The sequence below is a fragment of the Asterias rubens genome, chromosome 13, assembly GCF_902459465.1.
Source record: "Asterias rubens chromosome 13, eAstRub1.3, whole genome shotgun sequence".
Lineage (NCBI taxonomy): Eukaryota > Metazoa > Echinodermata > Asteroidea > Forcipulatida > Asteriidae > Asterias > Asterias rubens.
This window is the reverse complement of record NC_047074.1, coordinates 8,798,382-8,813,747: the sequence shown is the minus strand read 5'-3', so window position 1 is coordinate 8,813,747 and position 15,366 is coordinate 8,798,382. Positions and strand designations below refer to the sequence as shown.

Below are 15,366 nucleotides of genomic sequence, written 5' to 3'. Positions count from 1 at the left end.
AAACAGAATGCATTCTCTTTGCGCAATGATGATCATCGTTTTTGTTATCGCTGCAGTGTGAGTCGGTCTATAGGATTAATCTTGGGACTTAGGACAAGTCCCAGCCTAACATGTAAACCTTACATGTAACATGTAAACCATGTAAGTTAGAACTGGTTACTCATCCTAACTCGAGATAGGATTATTCCTAGCGTTCCGTGAAATTGACTGATGGTATCCCACTATGCATTACCAGGGATAGTCATACTGCTATAATCAGTATAGGTGTTAATAAGTACCCTGACCCCACATAGATCCTTTTTAGCCTTGATAGGTTGTTAATCATCTGAGCCATCAATATCTGGGCTACTTGGGCTATATGAGGGTGAAGCTGGGGAGTAACCGGGCGACATTGGAGAGTAGGTGTCTTGCGGACTGGTTGGGGAGTATGAGGGTGAGCCCGGACTGTACTGGGGACTCGTTGGGGAGTAGGAGGGGGACGTTGGGCTGTACTTGGGCGTCTGCGGAGAGTAGGTCGGGCTGGATGGGGAATTCTTGGGACTCGATGGAGAGTACTTGGGGCTGGATGGGGAGTAGCTGGGACTGGCAGGGGAATAAGTGGGGCTCGTTGGGCTGTACTCTGGCGAGGTCGGGGTGAAGTGGGATGCCCCACTGTAACCCGGGGAGGTCGAGCTGTATGACGGGCTGGACGGGGAGTACTTGGGGCTTGAGGGGGAGTAACTGGGCGAACCGGGAGAGTAACTGGGCGACTGAGGGGAGTACCCAGCAGGGGAGGTGGGGCTGTAACTGGGCGATGTGGGGGAATAACTTGGTGATGTGGGACTGTAGCTGGGGGACTTGGCAGAGAAGCTCGGACTTGTTGGTGAATAGCTCGGACTCGTAGGCGAGTACTTCGGAGAGCTCGGCGAGTAACTTGGACTGGTTGGCGAGTAACTTGGCGAGGTGGGGCTGTAACTTGGTGAAGTTGGGCTGTAGCTAGGGGAGGTTGGGGAATAGCTGGGCGAGGTCGGACTGTATGACGGACTCGTTGGTGAGTAACTTGGTGACGTAGGGCTATAACTCGGTGACGTCGGGCTGTAACTTGGGCTGGTCGGACTGTAGCTCGGACTGGTTGGGGAGTAGCTAGGGCTCGTTGGCGAGTAGCTGGGACTTGTTGGCGAGTAGCTAGGACTCGTTGGAGAGTAGCTGGGACTGGTCGGCGAGTAACTCGGGCTGGTCGGCGAGTAGCCAGGACTCGACGGTGAGTAGGAGGGACTTGTTGGCGAGTAGCCAGGGCTCTGTGGTGTCGCAGGCGAGCCAGTGATGTACGATGGCGACGCTGGGGAATAGCTCGGAGACATTGGGCTGGCTGGAGATGGGATGTAGGGGCTGACCGGTCCAGGGGATCCTGGGGAGCCTGGCTGGGGGGACCAGGCAGGGCTGTAGCCTGGGCTGAACCCACTTGCGTCTGATTGAGCTGAAGGACTGAAGCCAGCAGCACCGGGTGTCATTCCACTTCCTGTTGATGCAAAACGGGTGTTTTCTTGATTTTTCTTATGTACGACGATTGGGTCAATGCTTCTTTGTGCAAGTTTTTGGAAGTTTCATATTTTAAAATTGTTTTAAGTGTATCAGCATGTATGTATTGGCTTTTTGTTTAAAATCTTTTTATCAGCACAGGGCCTCTGAGTGACTTTTTATACAGATTTTGGCCCTATGTAAACACTTAACATTAAAATAATAATGATCACTTTGTTTATACGCACTACTTTTACAGCCACCTCCAAACAAAACTATTTACACTTTTCTCCCTTCCAGAATAGAATCTTCACATCTAAAGTACACATGTACCGCAAGTCTTAAACTAAATCTGCGCCCCTCGCTTTTGCCATTTTATAAAATTTCAAAAACTATTTATATTTTTCTCACACTAGTGACCACTACCTAAGGAGCACTTGACATTGCCCCAACCCGAAAAGGGACCTATTTCATAGAGCTGCTTTGCTTGTCAGAATAAAGGTTACTAGCAAAATTATCATTTCACATGCATCATCTGCGACTGATACCCTGCTCATTTTTGCTTAGCCACCGATATCCGGCTCATTTTTGCTTAGCAGCAACTTGTTAAGCAATATTCAGTGCTAAAGCAATTGTATGAAATTGGACGCAGGTGAACAAGTCCTGGGCCCAATTTCATAAACTTGTTAAGCAGAAAATACTGCTCAAATAAAACATTAGTGGGGCACCAGTTGCAACAATGCAAACTTTATGGAACTGTGGCAGGTAACCAGTTTGTTAAGCAAGATTTTTTCTGTGCTTAGCATGTTTTATGCTAACATGCTTTATGAAAAAAAAAGCCCCGCTGTTGGACAGAGCTTGGACGACAAACTATAAACTTCGCATTTAAAGGAATCTGCCTTCTTTTTCTAGGTTGTTGCTCAGATTGCATTTGTATAGGGAACAATGCTAAGACTCTTCAACGCCTAAAAGGCTCCAAGTGAGCTAGGTTTGGTATCATCATTGCAACAAACTTCCTAAGAATCTGGTTTACTTCCGTAAGAGTAACTCCTTCCAACAGTTGTTAAACAGAAACAGGAGTAAACAAAAAAGACTCACCCATTGGTGACCAGGCGACTCCATAGGCTGGGGTTGCCCCTTGGTTCCAGGGGGTCATCTGTGGGGACATACTGGCCGACGGTGATGCCGCTGATCCGAAGAACATCCCAGTCATCGCACCTACAACAAGAATATATATTAATTTACACATTGATTGCACATTTTCTTGACATCAGTTTCAACGCCACGGCATTCTGATACGAGCAGGTTTCACACTGTTGTTGCCGGGCAGTCTAAAGGGAAGGTAAACATTAGCTTTTTGGAGCTGTTGTAATTGTTGTAATTCTATATAAATGTAGATAGACGATAAAATAAACACATGTAGATATATACAATAAAACTAACCTTTGAAGATTTTATTTCAAAGGGTGCCAGTGTTTTTGACATATTGCTAAAAATGCTTAGCGTTTTATGTTTAAGAATAATCAGAAATTTGAATACAAAATCAGAGAAAGGTTTCAGACAGATTCGAATTTTTGGGCGATAAAAAGTGATATGTTTTTCCGTAACCACATTACTTCAAATTGCTTTATACCATTGAGAGCTGCTGTACTTCTAACCAGGTCATTTTTAATTTAAATTAATTTTTAGGAGTGACCACCAGCGGTGACCACCAATCATATACCTTTCCCTTTTACACATCAGACCTTAAGCTCTAAAGGGGGAGTCAATCAGTGCATCTTACCTAGTCCTCCGCCCATTCCCATTGGTATTTCCATGCCGTGTTTGCACTTCTCTGCATCCAGCAGCAAGGCGAATGACCCAGTGCCTACGCCAGCTAGCTTGCCCAGCATGATGTTCTCTGAGACACCCTTGAGGTGGTCCACCTCGGCGTGGGCTGCGGCGTCCATTAAGATATCCACCTGGTTTTTTAAAAAACAAAATGACAGGAAAAATATAAATTTCAAATAGTATATACCACAAGGGACACTGACCGACTTGGTAAATTTAAAATGATTCTGGGGTGGCAAAAGACAGAATTGCATGGAGCGGGATTTGAACCAACTGAGCAATCTAGCCCTGTGTTGATGTCAATTGGTTGACGGTCTTCCAATTTGGTCAATGTCTTATATCAGGGGTTCAAGAAAGATGCAATAACTGCCGTGTAGCCAAGGATCACACCCAAGAACATTTTAAATGCATATTGTTGCAAACTTTTTCAGAGCCAGCAATCATAAGAAACCTTATGGTGGGGATAGATTTGTGTTGCAATTCAAGTGAAAGTATAGATTTATATGTGACCATCCACCACCAATAGGCTGTAAAGTTGCACTTGTACATTGCAGAGCCTATTAAATTTTTTGGGTTTTCAAGAAATCTTTGAGAAATCTGAATAAAAAAGTAGGTGGCTTTGAGAAATCATAACTTCGTCAAGAAAAGTCTGATTTAAATGTGGATGGTATCATTTTGAAGCTGATTACACACTCTCTCCAAAAATGCATTGAGCCCATAACAGTAAAAGTGTCAACTTTACAGCCCATTGGTGGTGGATGGTCACATATTTTAGGTCTCGAAATCAAGCGTCTGAAAGCACACAACCTCATGTGACAAGGGTGTTTTTTTTCCATTATTATCTCGCAACTTCAATAACCGATTGAGCTCAAACTTTCACAGGTTGGTTATTTTATGCAAATGTTGAGATACAGCAAGTGATAAGACTGGTCATTGACAATTACGGAAAAAATAAAAACGAAATCAGGAAAGATAGAGAAATCACAGGCCTGCAATTGGCAAAGTGAAAAAACAGATTTGTGTTGCTCAGATCAATAGGGAACTAAGTGTGAACTCTTCACTGCCACAACAGCTCAAAGAGACCTATTATCATCATTCCAACAACTAGTAAATGTTAAAGGCCTAGCGAACAGCAACTTCACTTCTTTATTTTGGTTTAAAAACACAAAACATGTTCTGAAGATCACTAAAAATTACATGCTTACAAAATAAAGCACAAAGAGTTATAATTTGATGTACTGAAATGGTACCTTTTGCTGCTTGTGTAAATGTACTCATTTGGGTACACTACACTTTAGATTCAGACACAAAATTAACGTCACGTACCGTTTCCTCAAAGGAGCACCTCATGAGGGCGCCCACATCTTGTCTGTTGATACCGTGACGCGTAATAGCCATAAGATGACCCCTTGCAGTCATGACGTCACAAAGCAAGGCAAGATGGCGGTAGTTAACGTAGGAGCCGTCAAAGGAGATCACGTGGTTCATCTCACGCTCCACTGACTTGCGGACCGCTTCGATACCGAGCACCTAGGAATGTGAAGAGATGAAAAGGCGTTTATAGTAGCAATCAGGGTTGTAGCTTGAGCTATGTAGTGGTGGGCTATGAATCCATTTTGTTTTGTTTTTTGGAAATCCAACGAAGGCAAGTGGGTCAACAAAACTATTTATGTTCAATTATGGGGTTTTGTAAATCCAACGAAGGCGAGTGGGTCAACAAAACTATTTAATTGCAGGGGTCGTGGGTTCGAATCCCACCCGAGTAACATGCCTGTGATATTTTTTCACAGGACTCGGGAAAGTACTGAGTATACAGTGCTAGCACACATCGGTGTATGGGTAAAAACCAAAATTAATATTCTTTATCCCCGATGCAAATTTAACATCTATTATATCGTTGCGGTACCCGCTGCCAAAACATAGGATTCGAACTGCCTCTAGCTGCCGGGCAACCTCGGTAGTCTAGTTGGTGAGACACTGCTCTGGAATTGCAGGGGTCGTGGGTTCGAATCCCACCCGAGTAACATGCCCGTGATATTTTTTCACAGGACTCGGGAAAGTACTGAGTATACAGTGCTAGCACACATCGGTGTATGGGTAAAAACCAAAATTAATATTCTTTATCCCCGATGCAAATTTAACATCTATTAAAACTATTTATGTTCAATTATGGGGTTTTGTAAATCCATCGAAGGCGGAGTGGGTCAACAAAACTATTTATGTTCAATTATGGGGTCATCGTTGCTGAAGTACAAGCTTCAGGTAGGCAAGGCGACAGTTTCCAAACTTTGATTAACACGAAAAAGCACAAGAACTATTTGCAAAACATACTCTCATTTTATAATCACTGACAAATATTAAATGAAATGATTGTGTTGCTCAGATTGCATTTGTATAGGGAACAATGCTAAGACTCTTCAACGCCTTAAAGGCTCCAAGTGAGCTAGGTTTGGTATCATCATTGCAACAACTTGATTTGATTAAGTCCAAATATCGTACCTGGAAAATCTCACAGATGTCGTTGGAGAAGGTTCGGACCGGGTCGACCTCTGGGTCACTAAGGACCTTCATCATGCTGGTGCCGTCCGTCTCCAAGAGCCATTCTTGAATGGCTTTGAACTCTCCCTCCTCCGTGATGATGATGCGTTTCTTCATGTCTTGCTGAGGCAGATGCATGTACACCTGTTGGGAATGAAAAGACGATAACAAAATTACGATTATGCTGTTTTTGTTTTTTTTTAGAGAGAGGCTAGTGACTGCACAGAACTTAATCAAAACATATACACCCATGCCCTGAACATTGCTTTTTAAGTTGAAGTTGGCTCAAGAGTCAGTAACAGACTCAACATACCATTACTATACCACTCTAAGTTTGGACGTTTTGGTTATTCCTCAAAATAATTATTTGCATAAAGCCTTACTTGGTAACGCGTAATGGGGAGAGGTTGATATTATAAAACATTGTGAGAAACGGCTCCCCTCTCATATGAATTAAAGTAGTTTTCAAGAAGTAATTCCCCATGAATTTTAATTGTCTCGAAATCAAGCATCTGAAAGCACACAACCTCGTGTGACAAAGGGTGTTTTTTTCTCTCATTATTTTCTCGCAACTTTAATGACCGATTGAGCACAAAGTTTCACAGGTTGGTTATTTTAAGTATATGTTGAGATACAGCAAGTGATCAGACTGGTCTGTGACAATTACGGACAAAATAAAAACGAAATCGGGAAAGATAGAGACATCACAGGCCTGCAGTTGGCAATTTTTTTTTATATCATGAAACGAAAAACAATTCAAGTGAAAATATAGATTTGTGTTGCTCAGATCAATAGGGAACTATAAACTCTTCACCGCCACAACAGCTCCAAGAGACCCAAGTTAATCATCATTGCAACAACTTGTTAGATACCAGCCCACTCATCCTTTTTATTGAATAACACTACTCCAACTTTCCTCCTTCCTTAACAATTACTCCTTCCCCATTCCTGAAAATAAATACACACTTTTCACAAGGGCAACCCAATCAGCAAACAAAAATATTTAACCTGATCAGAAATGTCTAAAATTTACTACTTTGAAAGGCCTTGAAGAAACGGCAGACCATTCTCACAACTCAATAGACCTTTTCCATGCTGGCTCCATCTTTATGCAAATAGGAACCAGACTATTTTGTTCTTCTAGCCTACGTTTGGTTTCAATGTTATCAATGGTGGAAACAGGAAGAGGCTGCACCCAACCTCATTCCCAGGAGTGATCGATCTCGCCGCACCATTTTTTCCTGAGCATGCCTTGCTCGATCATAACCCCTGGAAATTGCCAATTTAAATGTGCTATATGCTGGCACATTTACATGAGCCATTAATGAGCGTACATAGTCATTATGCAATATTTTCTACGCGCACACACATGTATTTCGTCTTAAAGAATGTTTTTGTTTTTTTGTTAAAAAATAAAATATAAATGTATTTATGTCATAAAAAACGAAGGCTTGATCAACATATACAAATTCTTAAAACTACAAAAATATTGCATAATGAATATGTACGCTCATTAATGGCTCATTTAAAACTACACATGCACGCACTTGACATCTAACGCATGACCAATTTCCTGAGCCAATCAGCGTTGTTTTTTTAAGTACATCCCTCCCAGGGGTTAGTGACACGAGATATCGATACGGCGCGCTGCCCATGGTAGCGAGGCTGGGCTGCTTCATGATAAAGGTCTATAGCCAGAAATTTTATGATAATAATTGGAAAGTTTGCAACTGAAGTCGAAAGAGAGGAATGTATCCTCAGGTGAAGGGTTACATGCCCGTCAGTACAGCACCATATTCAGAGCCTTAAAACAGAAGCAAATGACCCCAGTGGGTTTACCTTAGCAATTTGCTCAATGCCTTGCAGCGTCATGTCTGTCAAGATGTTGGACTCGATGCAACGGAGGAAGACGTTGTCCTCCATCTTGTCCACTTGCTCCTCATCCTGTGTTGAACAAAACCAAACCAATTCAGAGCATGTACCTTGAGTAATCCGAGGAAAGGTGTACCTTTGGATATTACCCCAAAAGTAGATGAGCAATACTCGGTAAAGAGCACTCAAAGCTGCAGGGAACTGTTGAGCAATGTTTTCTGCTTTCTATGAAATTGGGCATAAAGCTCAAGCCAAAACCCATGGGTTTGCAAGGGGCAATAAATTAACACTTGTTGATGTTGATAAGATTGAGAATGCTATTTATCTTGCTTTCAAGCAGTCTTCTTTTAACAGGTTTGTTGCTCCGATTGCATTTGTATAGGGAACAATGCTAAGACTCTTCAACGCCTAAAAGGCTCCAAGTGAGCTGAGATTATCATCATTGCAACAAATTTCCTCACATCTGGTTCACATGCAAAATTTGCAAGCATAAACCAAATAAATCAGAACATTCTTCTTTTCTTACCTCTCCAAATTTAGCGTCGTCACTGCTCATGATTCTGATGCGCAGCACCAGCTTCTCCGCATTATCGTCGTTGAAGATGCAGTTGAGATCGTCACCAAACCCAGCGTTGATCTTCTCAGCGATTTGCTCCATGGTCAGTTTTCGGTCAGTCATGCGCTTGCGGTCGAGCTCGATGCGGAGCAGCCACGGGGAGATACGGGTGGGGTCAAAGTCGGGCATCTCGTAGTAGAGGTTGACCCAGTCCTGATCCTCCACGATGACGGTGTTCTCAGGCTTGGGGTCGTAGTAGATGGCGGTGTTCGCCGTCACCTTGCGGAGGGTTGTGTGCTCGAGACGACAAAGGATATCCTGCAGAGTAGGAGTTAAGCGGTTAGTGCTGGTTTACAGATAAATGTAAAATAAGCAGGCAGCATTTTTTCATAGTTTTTTTAGGGCTGTCCTTGCTTCAACTTCTTGTTATCTCAAGTTACTGCTTTTTTAATTCAACCAATCTCCGTTCCAAAGCTTCGCATGCAGGGTAGATGAAAATCTACTATAGTGAATTTGGTTAATGCCAACAGTCTCAATTCCACCAAAATCCTGATCAGAATGTTGTCCGACTTAATGGCACAGCAGGGCCAATCCACTAGAACAAATATGCCAATCTTATCTATGTTTAAAACTGTGGTTGTTAAATGACCAAAGAAAAGGTATTGGAAGGTAAGAAGGGTCTCTAGCCAAAGACACTAAATGGTACAGGGTTAGAGCTATGTTCTTGAATTAATAAATTCTTGTACAATTCCAAATGAAAGTTTCTCCTGTAACACATATTTGCAGCTCTCCAAAATAATTTCCACTGCCTGAAGTGTAAAAAAAAAAAAAAAAAAAAAAAAAAAAAAAAAAAAAAAGGAAGACAACCAATCCCCACAACAAAATTGATGAATAAAGTAAGTTGTGTTGCTCAGATCAATAGGGAACTAAAGCATGAACTCTTCACTGCCACAACAGCTCAAAGAGACCTATTATCATCATAGCAACAGCACTTAAACATTCTAGCCACCAGCCTCATTATCCAACATTACTAAGGCAATAAAAGGGTAGCGACGAGTTCTTAGACGGCCGTTTAAAACCAGCAGGGTCATTGCCGTGTGATAAAGGCCCTCATTCTCTTTTCAAATGAGGTTAAACAAAAAATCTGCTTTCATTTTACCTTGGCTCGTTCAGCGTCCCTTGCAGCCTGGCCGACGAGGAAGACAGTCAGCGAGGGCGTCTTGGGTTTCTTGGAGATGTTGATGATCTCCTTGAGGCGGGGTACACCCAGGGTGACGTTCTTAGCAGACACACCGGCGTAGTGAAAGGTGTTTAGGGTCATCTGGGTGGCGGGCTCGCCGAGAGACTGGGCAGCTAGCGGACCTGCCATCTCGCCGGGATGCGCCTGTTTTTATGCAGAAGATAAAGAAATTAATCAACAAACAAATTAACACTGTTCAAATCAATTGGGACAACGAGTTTGTTCTTCAGCATCATTACTTGCCGAGGTTACCCAATAGCAAAAATACCTAGTTTCGAAGACCGAGTATCATATTTATTATGCTGTAATTGTACCCCTTCTGTTACTAAACCCCAGTTTTGCTATCGACAGGTTGTTGCTCAGATTGCATTTGTATAGGGAACAATGCTAAGACTCTTCAACGCCTTAAAGGCTCCAAGTGAGCTAGGTTTGGTATCATCATTGCAACAAACTTCCCCATAATATGGTTCAACTCGCAAGAATCACAAACTAAAACAAATAAATTTGAATATTTCGTCTGGGGGTAACCTGTGCTGGAGGTACAGCGTATTGTGCTGGTTTGTGGGTGGGCCCGCCTACCGTGGCTACAAATGCTAGGTCCAAACAATAACAAAAATATAAAATGTTCAACTTTATACACGTACCAAGGCCTGGTTGAATCTTGTCTCGATCTCTCCCAACAGCCAATCGAACGACTCCATGGTCATGTGGTGTTCGTCGATGACGCGTTTTGCGCAGAGCGTAGAACGCAGGAGCATGTTGAACAGCATAGTGGCGTTCAACTGAGCCTGTTTACTGATCCTATCCTCGCCTTTGACGACGACCAACTTCTTGGACAGATCGCGAACCCCTGAAAGAAACAAAGTGGCATCATCATCATCATCTGGCAAAGACTTGACGCCTCACCCTCAACTTGTAATGGGAGCGCACTAATGGAGTCTCCCCATCACCTGTTCGCTTTTAATCGCTGCTCTTCTCAGCTCTTTTGGCATGCTTGATTTCAAGTATAAATGGGGGTAGGGGAATCCAAAGTTTGTATTTTTTTCCCATTGAACAGAGTTAAAAAGGCACTTCCATTGTAAAATCTCAAGGAATTTTTGTAGAACTTCAACAAAGGCCAAGACCAGGGGCAACAGAAGCCTTTGCCTCATTGTTACTCCAGGCCTGTTGTAGCCAAAATACTTGATTTATCGTTTACAAATTAAAACGTGGAGGATTCAGAAGGAAGTAAGCTGGATGCCCCCCCCCCCTTAAAACCATGTCTTTGTTAACACTTTGTTGCTCAGATTGCATTTGTATAGGGAACAATGCTAAGACTCTTCAACGCCTTAAAGGCTCCAAGTGAGCTAGGTTTGGTATCATCATTGCAACAAACTTCCTCTTATCTGGTCCAACTCGTAAGAATCATAAGGTTTGGAATAAAACATGTAAAGAGGATTTTGACGTCACATGATTGTTTTCGCAACGAATGATTTGCAGGAGTTCAGCACAGTTCAATTATTCCGAAGTTGTGACGTCAAAACTCGTACCGCATTCGTATTCATTGGAAGTATGAACCGGGCTTAAAGGCAGTGGACACTATTGGTAATTACTCAAAATATTTATTAGCATAAAACCTTACTTGGTAACAAGTAATGGGGAGAGGTTGACATAAAACACTGTGAGAAACGGCTCCCGCTGAAGTGACATAGTTTTCGAGAAAGAAGTACTTTTCAGCGAATTTGATTTCCAGACCTCAGATTTAGAATTTGAGGTCTCAAAATCAAGCATCTGAAAGCACACAACTTCGTGTGACAAGGTGTTTTTCCTTTTATTATTATCATCTTGCAAATTTTAACAGGTTTGTTTTTTTATTCATATGTTGAGATACACCAAGTGAGAAGTCTGGTCTTTGACAATTACCAATAGTGTCGAGGGGTCAATTTTGTCTAAATTGGTAGGTATACACATGTGCATGCTGAACAATGGATTGTCCAAGGCATGAATACGCATCAACCAATCGACTACAACCAAAACACGATGATCTGAAAATGTTGAGGCCATTTATAACACTTCAATAATATACTTTTACTGAGAAATATTTTGCGTGTATTCACAACAACTGCCGTGAGGTGGTTAAAAACTATACTTTCAACAGCTTTCAAGGTTCATCTGCTTCAAATAAAGAATGTAGAGTTTCTTTTCCCAAGACTGGTGGCGCACACTTTGCTCTTACCTTCAACAATTTTCATGGGGTGCAGGTCCGTCTGGTGGCGTGTGTTGATGTGGAAAATCTTCTGGGCATTCCAGATCATGCGGTCCAGGTTACATGGCAAAACCACCTAAGCACAGACAAAGATTTTAAGTCAGAAACTCGGAGTCTATCAGGCAGTGAGGAGTAAAATTACATTACCACCTAATTTCATTCAACTGTTGTAGGCTATAAAATCACTCTCAATTGTTTTAATCCTGTATAAATGTAGACATATTCAATAACAAATAATTTGTGAGAATTCAATTTCAAAAGGTGGTAGTGTTTTGGAGGCATCGCCGAATATCAGGAGCAGTTATGTCCAAACAGGAAAAAAAAGATCCGTAATTGGCATACACAATCTGAGAAATGTGCCGGACAGTAAACAAATTTCAGAGTCAAACTTTGCGGGATAAAAACGGATGGTACTTCAGGCCTGGTAAGCTTTTAAGCAAAACTGCCTAGTTTTTAAAGTTGATTGAGAAATTATTAAGCTTGTTTTATACCTCAGTCTTCTTTTTCCAAGTTGTTGCTCAGATTGCATTTGTATAGGGAACAATGCTAAGACTCTTCAACGCCTTAAAGGCTCCAAGTGAGCTGAGATTATCATCATTGCAACAAACTTCTTCGACTACCCTACTGATGAAAATCGACGTGGCCATTACACCACTGTCTCTCCACAACTGCCCAAGGCAAAGATCACCTCAAAAAATTTTTCCCGTTGCTTACCTTTGCTTCACCAGTGGGCAAGATCTTCCTCATGATCTCCCGATCCTCTTTCAGCTGCTCAAACTCTTTCTCGATCTCGAGGTGGACGTGAGCGTTGGCGACAACATCCTTGACGATGTCCTCATTCAGCTGGCGGCGCAGAGCTCTGTGGGAGACACAGGTAGTTTAGAATACAGCAACTGATGCTTTGGTTTGACTACAGAAAGCTCAGCAGTCACTGTGGGTACAATTTCCACCCGAAACATCCTGGATGTTTTTTTCTTCTCCGATATTTGTTTAAAGTCCTATCTGATAATCTGCCGTTTTCTTTCAACACATAAAATCATTCCAGCTCTGAATTTTTGAAAAGGTACAACAAGTTAGGAAAATGAGAAACTTAGCGGCATGTGGTGGAATTTCACCTTATAGATTGGAAAATCCTTTTATTGATATGCAAATCGGCCATTAATTTTTATCGAAAGGCATTCTTAAGACCACCGGCTGAAAAGAACAAGTGATTTGTCTTTTTAAAACCATCTTTTAGGCCCGGTACTTCACTGGCCATTGCCTTGGTTCCCCTTGAAATGTTACCCTTAAAAAGGATAAACTGCCTTGCCCTTAAAACAACAGAAACTCAAGCCTGTACCATGAGAATAGAACTGATGCTAAACAAATAATTGTATCACCATACTGGTCTGCCGTTATCAAGACTCTTCTTTTTCCAAGTTGTTGCTCAGATTGCATTTGTATAGGGAACAATGCTAAGACTCTTCAACGCCTTAAAGGCTCCAAGTGAGCTAGGTTTGGTATCATCATTGCAACAAAATTCCTAAGAATCTGGTTCAGCTCGCAAGAATCGCAAGATGAAGCCATGGCTTTCCATCAACGTAGCTCCGAACATGCGCACAGTAAGTCTGCCACAGTGCTTAAAATTAACACTGGGGTACAGTGTAGCTTACTCCGTGGTTCTTGCCGGTACCCATTTGTTCTCCTTGGTGGAGAGGAGCAAATATAATAGAGTGCCTCGCTCAGGGACACAAGTGACAGGACTGACCAGGCCCCGATTCGAACCCACATTCTGTAAACTACATCACTCGAGTCCACCGCCTTGGCCATGACACCAGCAGTGACCGTGAAGTCTCCCATTAAAGAAACACCAACGCAAAGGCTACGCTTTTTAAGCATTTTTTGAAACTGACCTCTCGTTAGTGCAGTCAAACTTGAAGCGCTTATCGAACGCCTTGTGAGAGGGTTTGAGCGTGGGTAGGTTCTGGAACTCCACCTTGGTGCCGTCTAGTCCGTCCTCTCCGTACCGAAGCTGCACCAGGTGGTCGTTGCTGTTGCGCAGGGTACCGTCGTAACGTACCATGACGCTCTCCATAGCCTTGATGAGACGCCGCTGGATGTAACCTACAAAATAATATTGTGTCAGCATAAAAGTAAGTATCTCCACTAGTGCGGCTACTTTTCACCTTTCCTTTGAACTGTTTTTGTATCATGAGCAAGTGCCATAAACACCTTTTTGACAGATACCGGCACTTTATTACTACTAATTGTACGTGTGTATTTTGCTGTTAATGTGCACCGGTCGTTATTATACCCCAGTTTTCTAGGTTGTTGCTCAGATAGCATGTTTATAGGGAACAATGCATGAACTCTTCACTGCCACAACAGCTCGAAGAGAGCTGAGATTATCATCATTGCAACTTTTTAGCGTGTACAGTCCATTGATAAATAGGGGGGGACACACATGGTGATACAAGTGTAAATTCAATTAAATGAACAGAACTCAGAATGAATAAAATTTGTACGCAAAACTACACCGAGGAAACAAAAACAGTAATAATTCCGCCACTCCGCCAACTCCGTCCTGGAACAAACCTTAACAAAACACTGTACCACCACCACTCACCAGTTTCAGCAGTCTTGACGGCAGTATCAATAAGTCCCTCTCGGCCACCCATGGCGTGGAAGAACATCTCGGACGGGGTCAACCCGGCAAGGTAGGAGTTCTCCACGAAGCCTCGACTCTCCGGGCCGTAATCGTCCTTAATGAAATGGGGCAGGGTACGATGGCGGAAACCAAACGGGATACGCTTTCCCTCCACGTTCTGTTGACCCACACACGCAATGACCTAGATGACAAAATTCAGCAAATTTGAAAGTGATTATCTTGACACGTGATTAAAACTACAGCTAATTTTTTGTGCGTGTGTTGTTTTGGTAGAGCCGCTAACAATGTACAAGAGGGACTGCTACACATCCTCTTGTTCCCCGGCACAAGCTTTGCAGGGGATCACTTGTGCTTGTAAATGCATCAATTGATACATTTTCACACAAAAAAAAAACCCTACCCAACAGCAGCTGATTTTGGCTTTTTGAAACAAAATCAAGGGCAGTGTGTTTACATGCGGCAAAAATTTCACTACCAGTCCGACTCCCATAAAACTTAATCAAGCCCAAAATGTCAGAAACCACAACTACAGAATTCGCAAAAATATTGAAGGCTGCAAAAATAAATAAAAACGAAAAAAAAAAAAAACCAGTACATGGTGTTGCTCAGATTGCATTTGTATAGGGAACAATGCTAAGACTCTTCAACGCCTAAAAGGCTCCAAGTGAGCTAGGTTTGGTATCATCATTGCAACACATTACCATAAGCGTGAATGAAAGAAAAGTTACTAAAAGCAACTTTAATGTCATACCGGTCATGTTCACCAACTTAGCTTCTGTCATGAGAACTTAATTTTGGCCATTACATGAATCCCACTCACTATGACTGGAAATGTATGTATTCTGTAGAATTTTGAGTTTGATTAATCTTCCAAGTTTTTAAAGGGGAAAAAGGGAAAAATTAAGGGATAAAAATGATTTTTTTCTGTGTGAAATTGTTTT

The 15,366-nt window shown here is 42.3% G+C and overlaps 1 protein-coding gene and 1 non-coding gene across 2 annotated transcripts in view; one reads left to right on the top strand and one right to left on the bottom strand.

Annotated features, from left to right (window-relative positions):
• Positions 1 to 224: 224 nt before the first annotated feature.
• The window catches only part of LOC117298934 (DNA-directed RNA polymerase II subunit RPB1-like), a 30,706-nt gene continuing 15,564 nt past the window's right edge, over positions 225 to 15,366 (bottom strand). The window contains exons 14-26 of the mRNA XM_033782317.1: positions 14,384 to 14,606; positions 13,671 to 13,881; positions 12,493 to 12,637; positions 11,749 to 11,854; positions 10,178 to 10,383; positions 9,453 to 9,677; positions 8,264 to 8,611; positions 7,705 to 7,809; positions 5,827 to 6,009; positions 4,654 to 4,857; positions 3,281 to 3,458; positions 2,596 to 2,715; positions 225 to 1,498 (exon numbers count right to left, since the gene is read on the bottom strand). Of these exons, the coding sequence (XP_033638208.1) occupies positions 318 to 1,498; positions 2,596 to 2,715; positions 3,281 to 3,458; positions 4,654 to 4,857; positions 5,827 to 6,009; positions 7,705 to 7,809; positions 8,264 to 8,611; positions 9,453 to 9,677; positions 10,178 to 10,383; positions 11,749 to 11,854; positions 12,493 to 12,637; positions 13,671 to 13,881; positions 14,384 to 14,606 (3,435 nt within the window). The 3' untranslated portion in view covers positions 225 to 317. The remainder of the gene's footprint in view (positions 1,499 to 2,595; positions 2,716 to 3,280; positions 3,459 to 4,653; positions 4,858 to 5,826; positions 6,010 to 7,704; positions 7,810 to 8,263; positions 8,612 to 9,452; positions 9,678 to 10,177; positions 10,384 to 11,748; positions 11,855 to 12,492; positions 12,638 to 13,670; positions 13,882 to 14,383; positions 14,607 to 15,366) is intronic.
• On the top strand, positions 5,279 to 5,351 carry Trnas-gga. The gene has a single exon. It is a non-coding gene; the product is annotated as a tRNA-Ser (tRNA).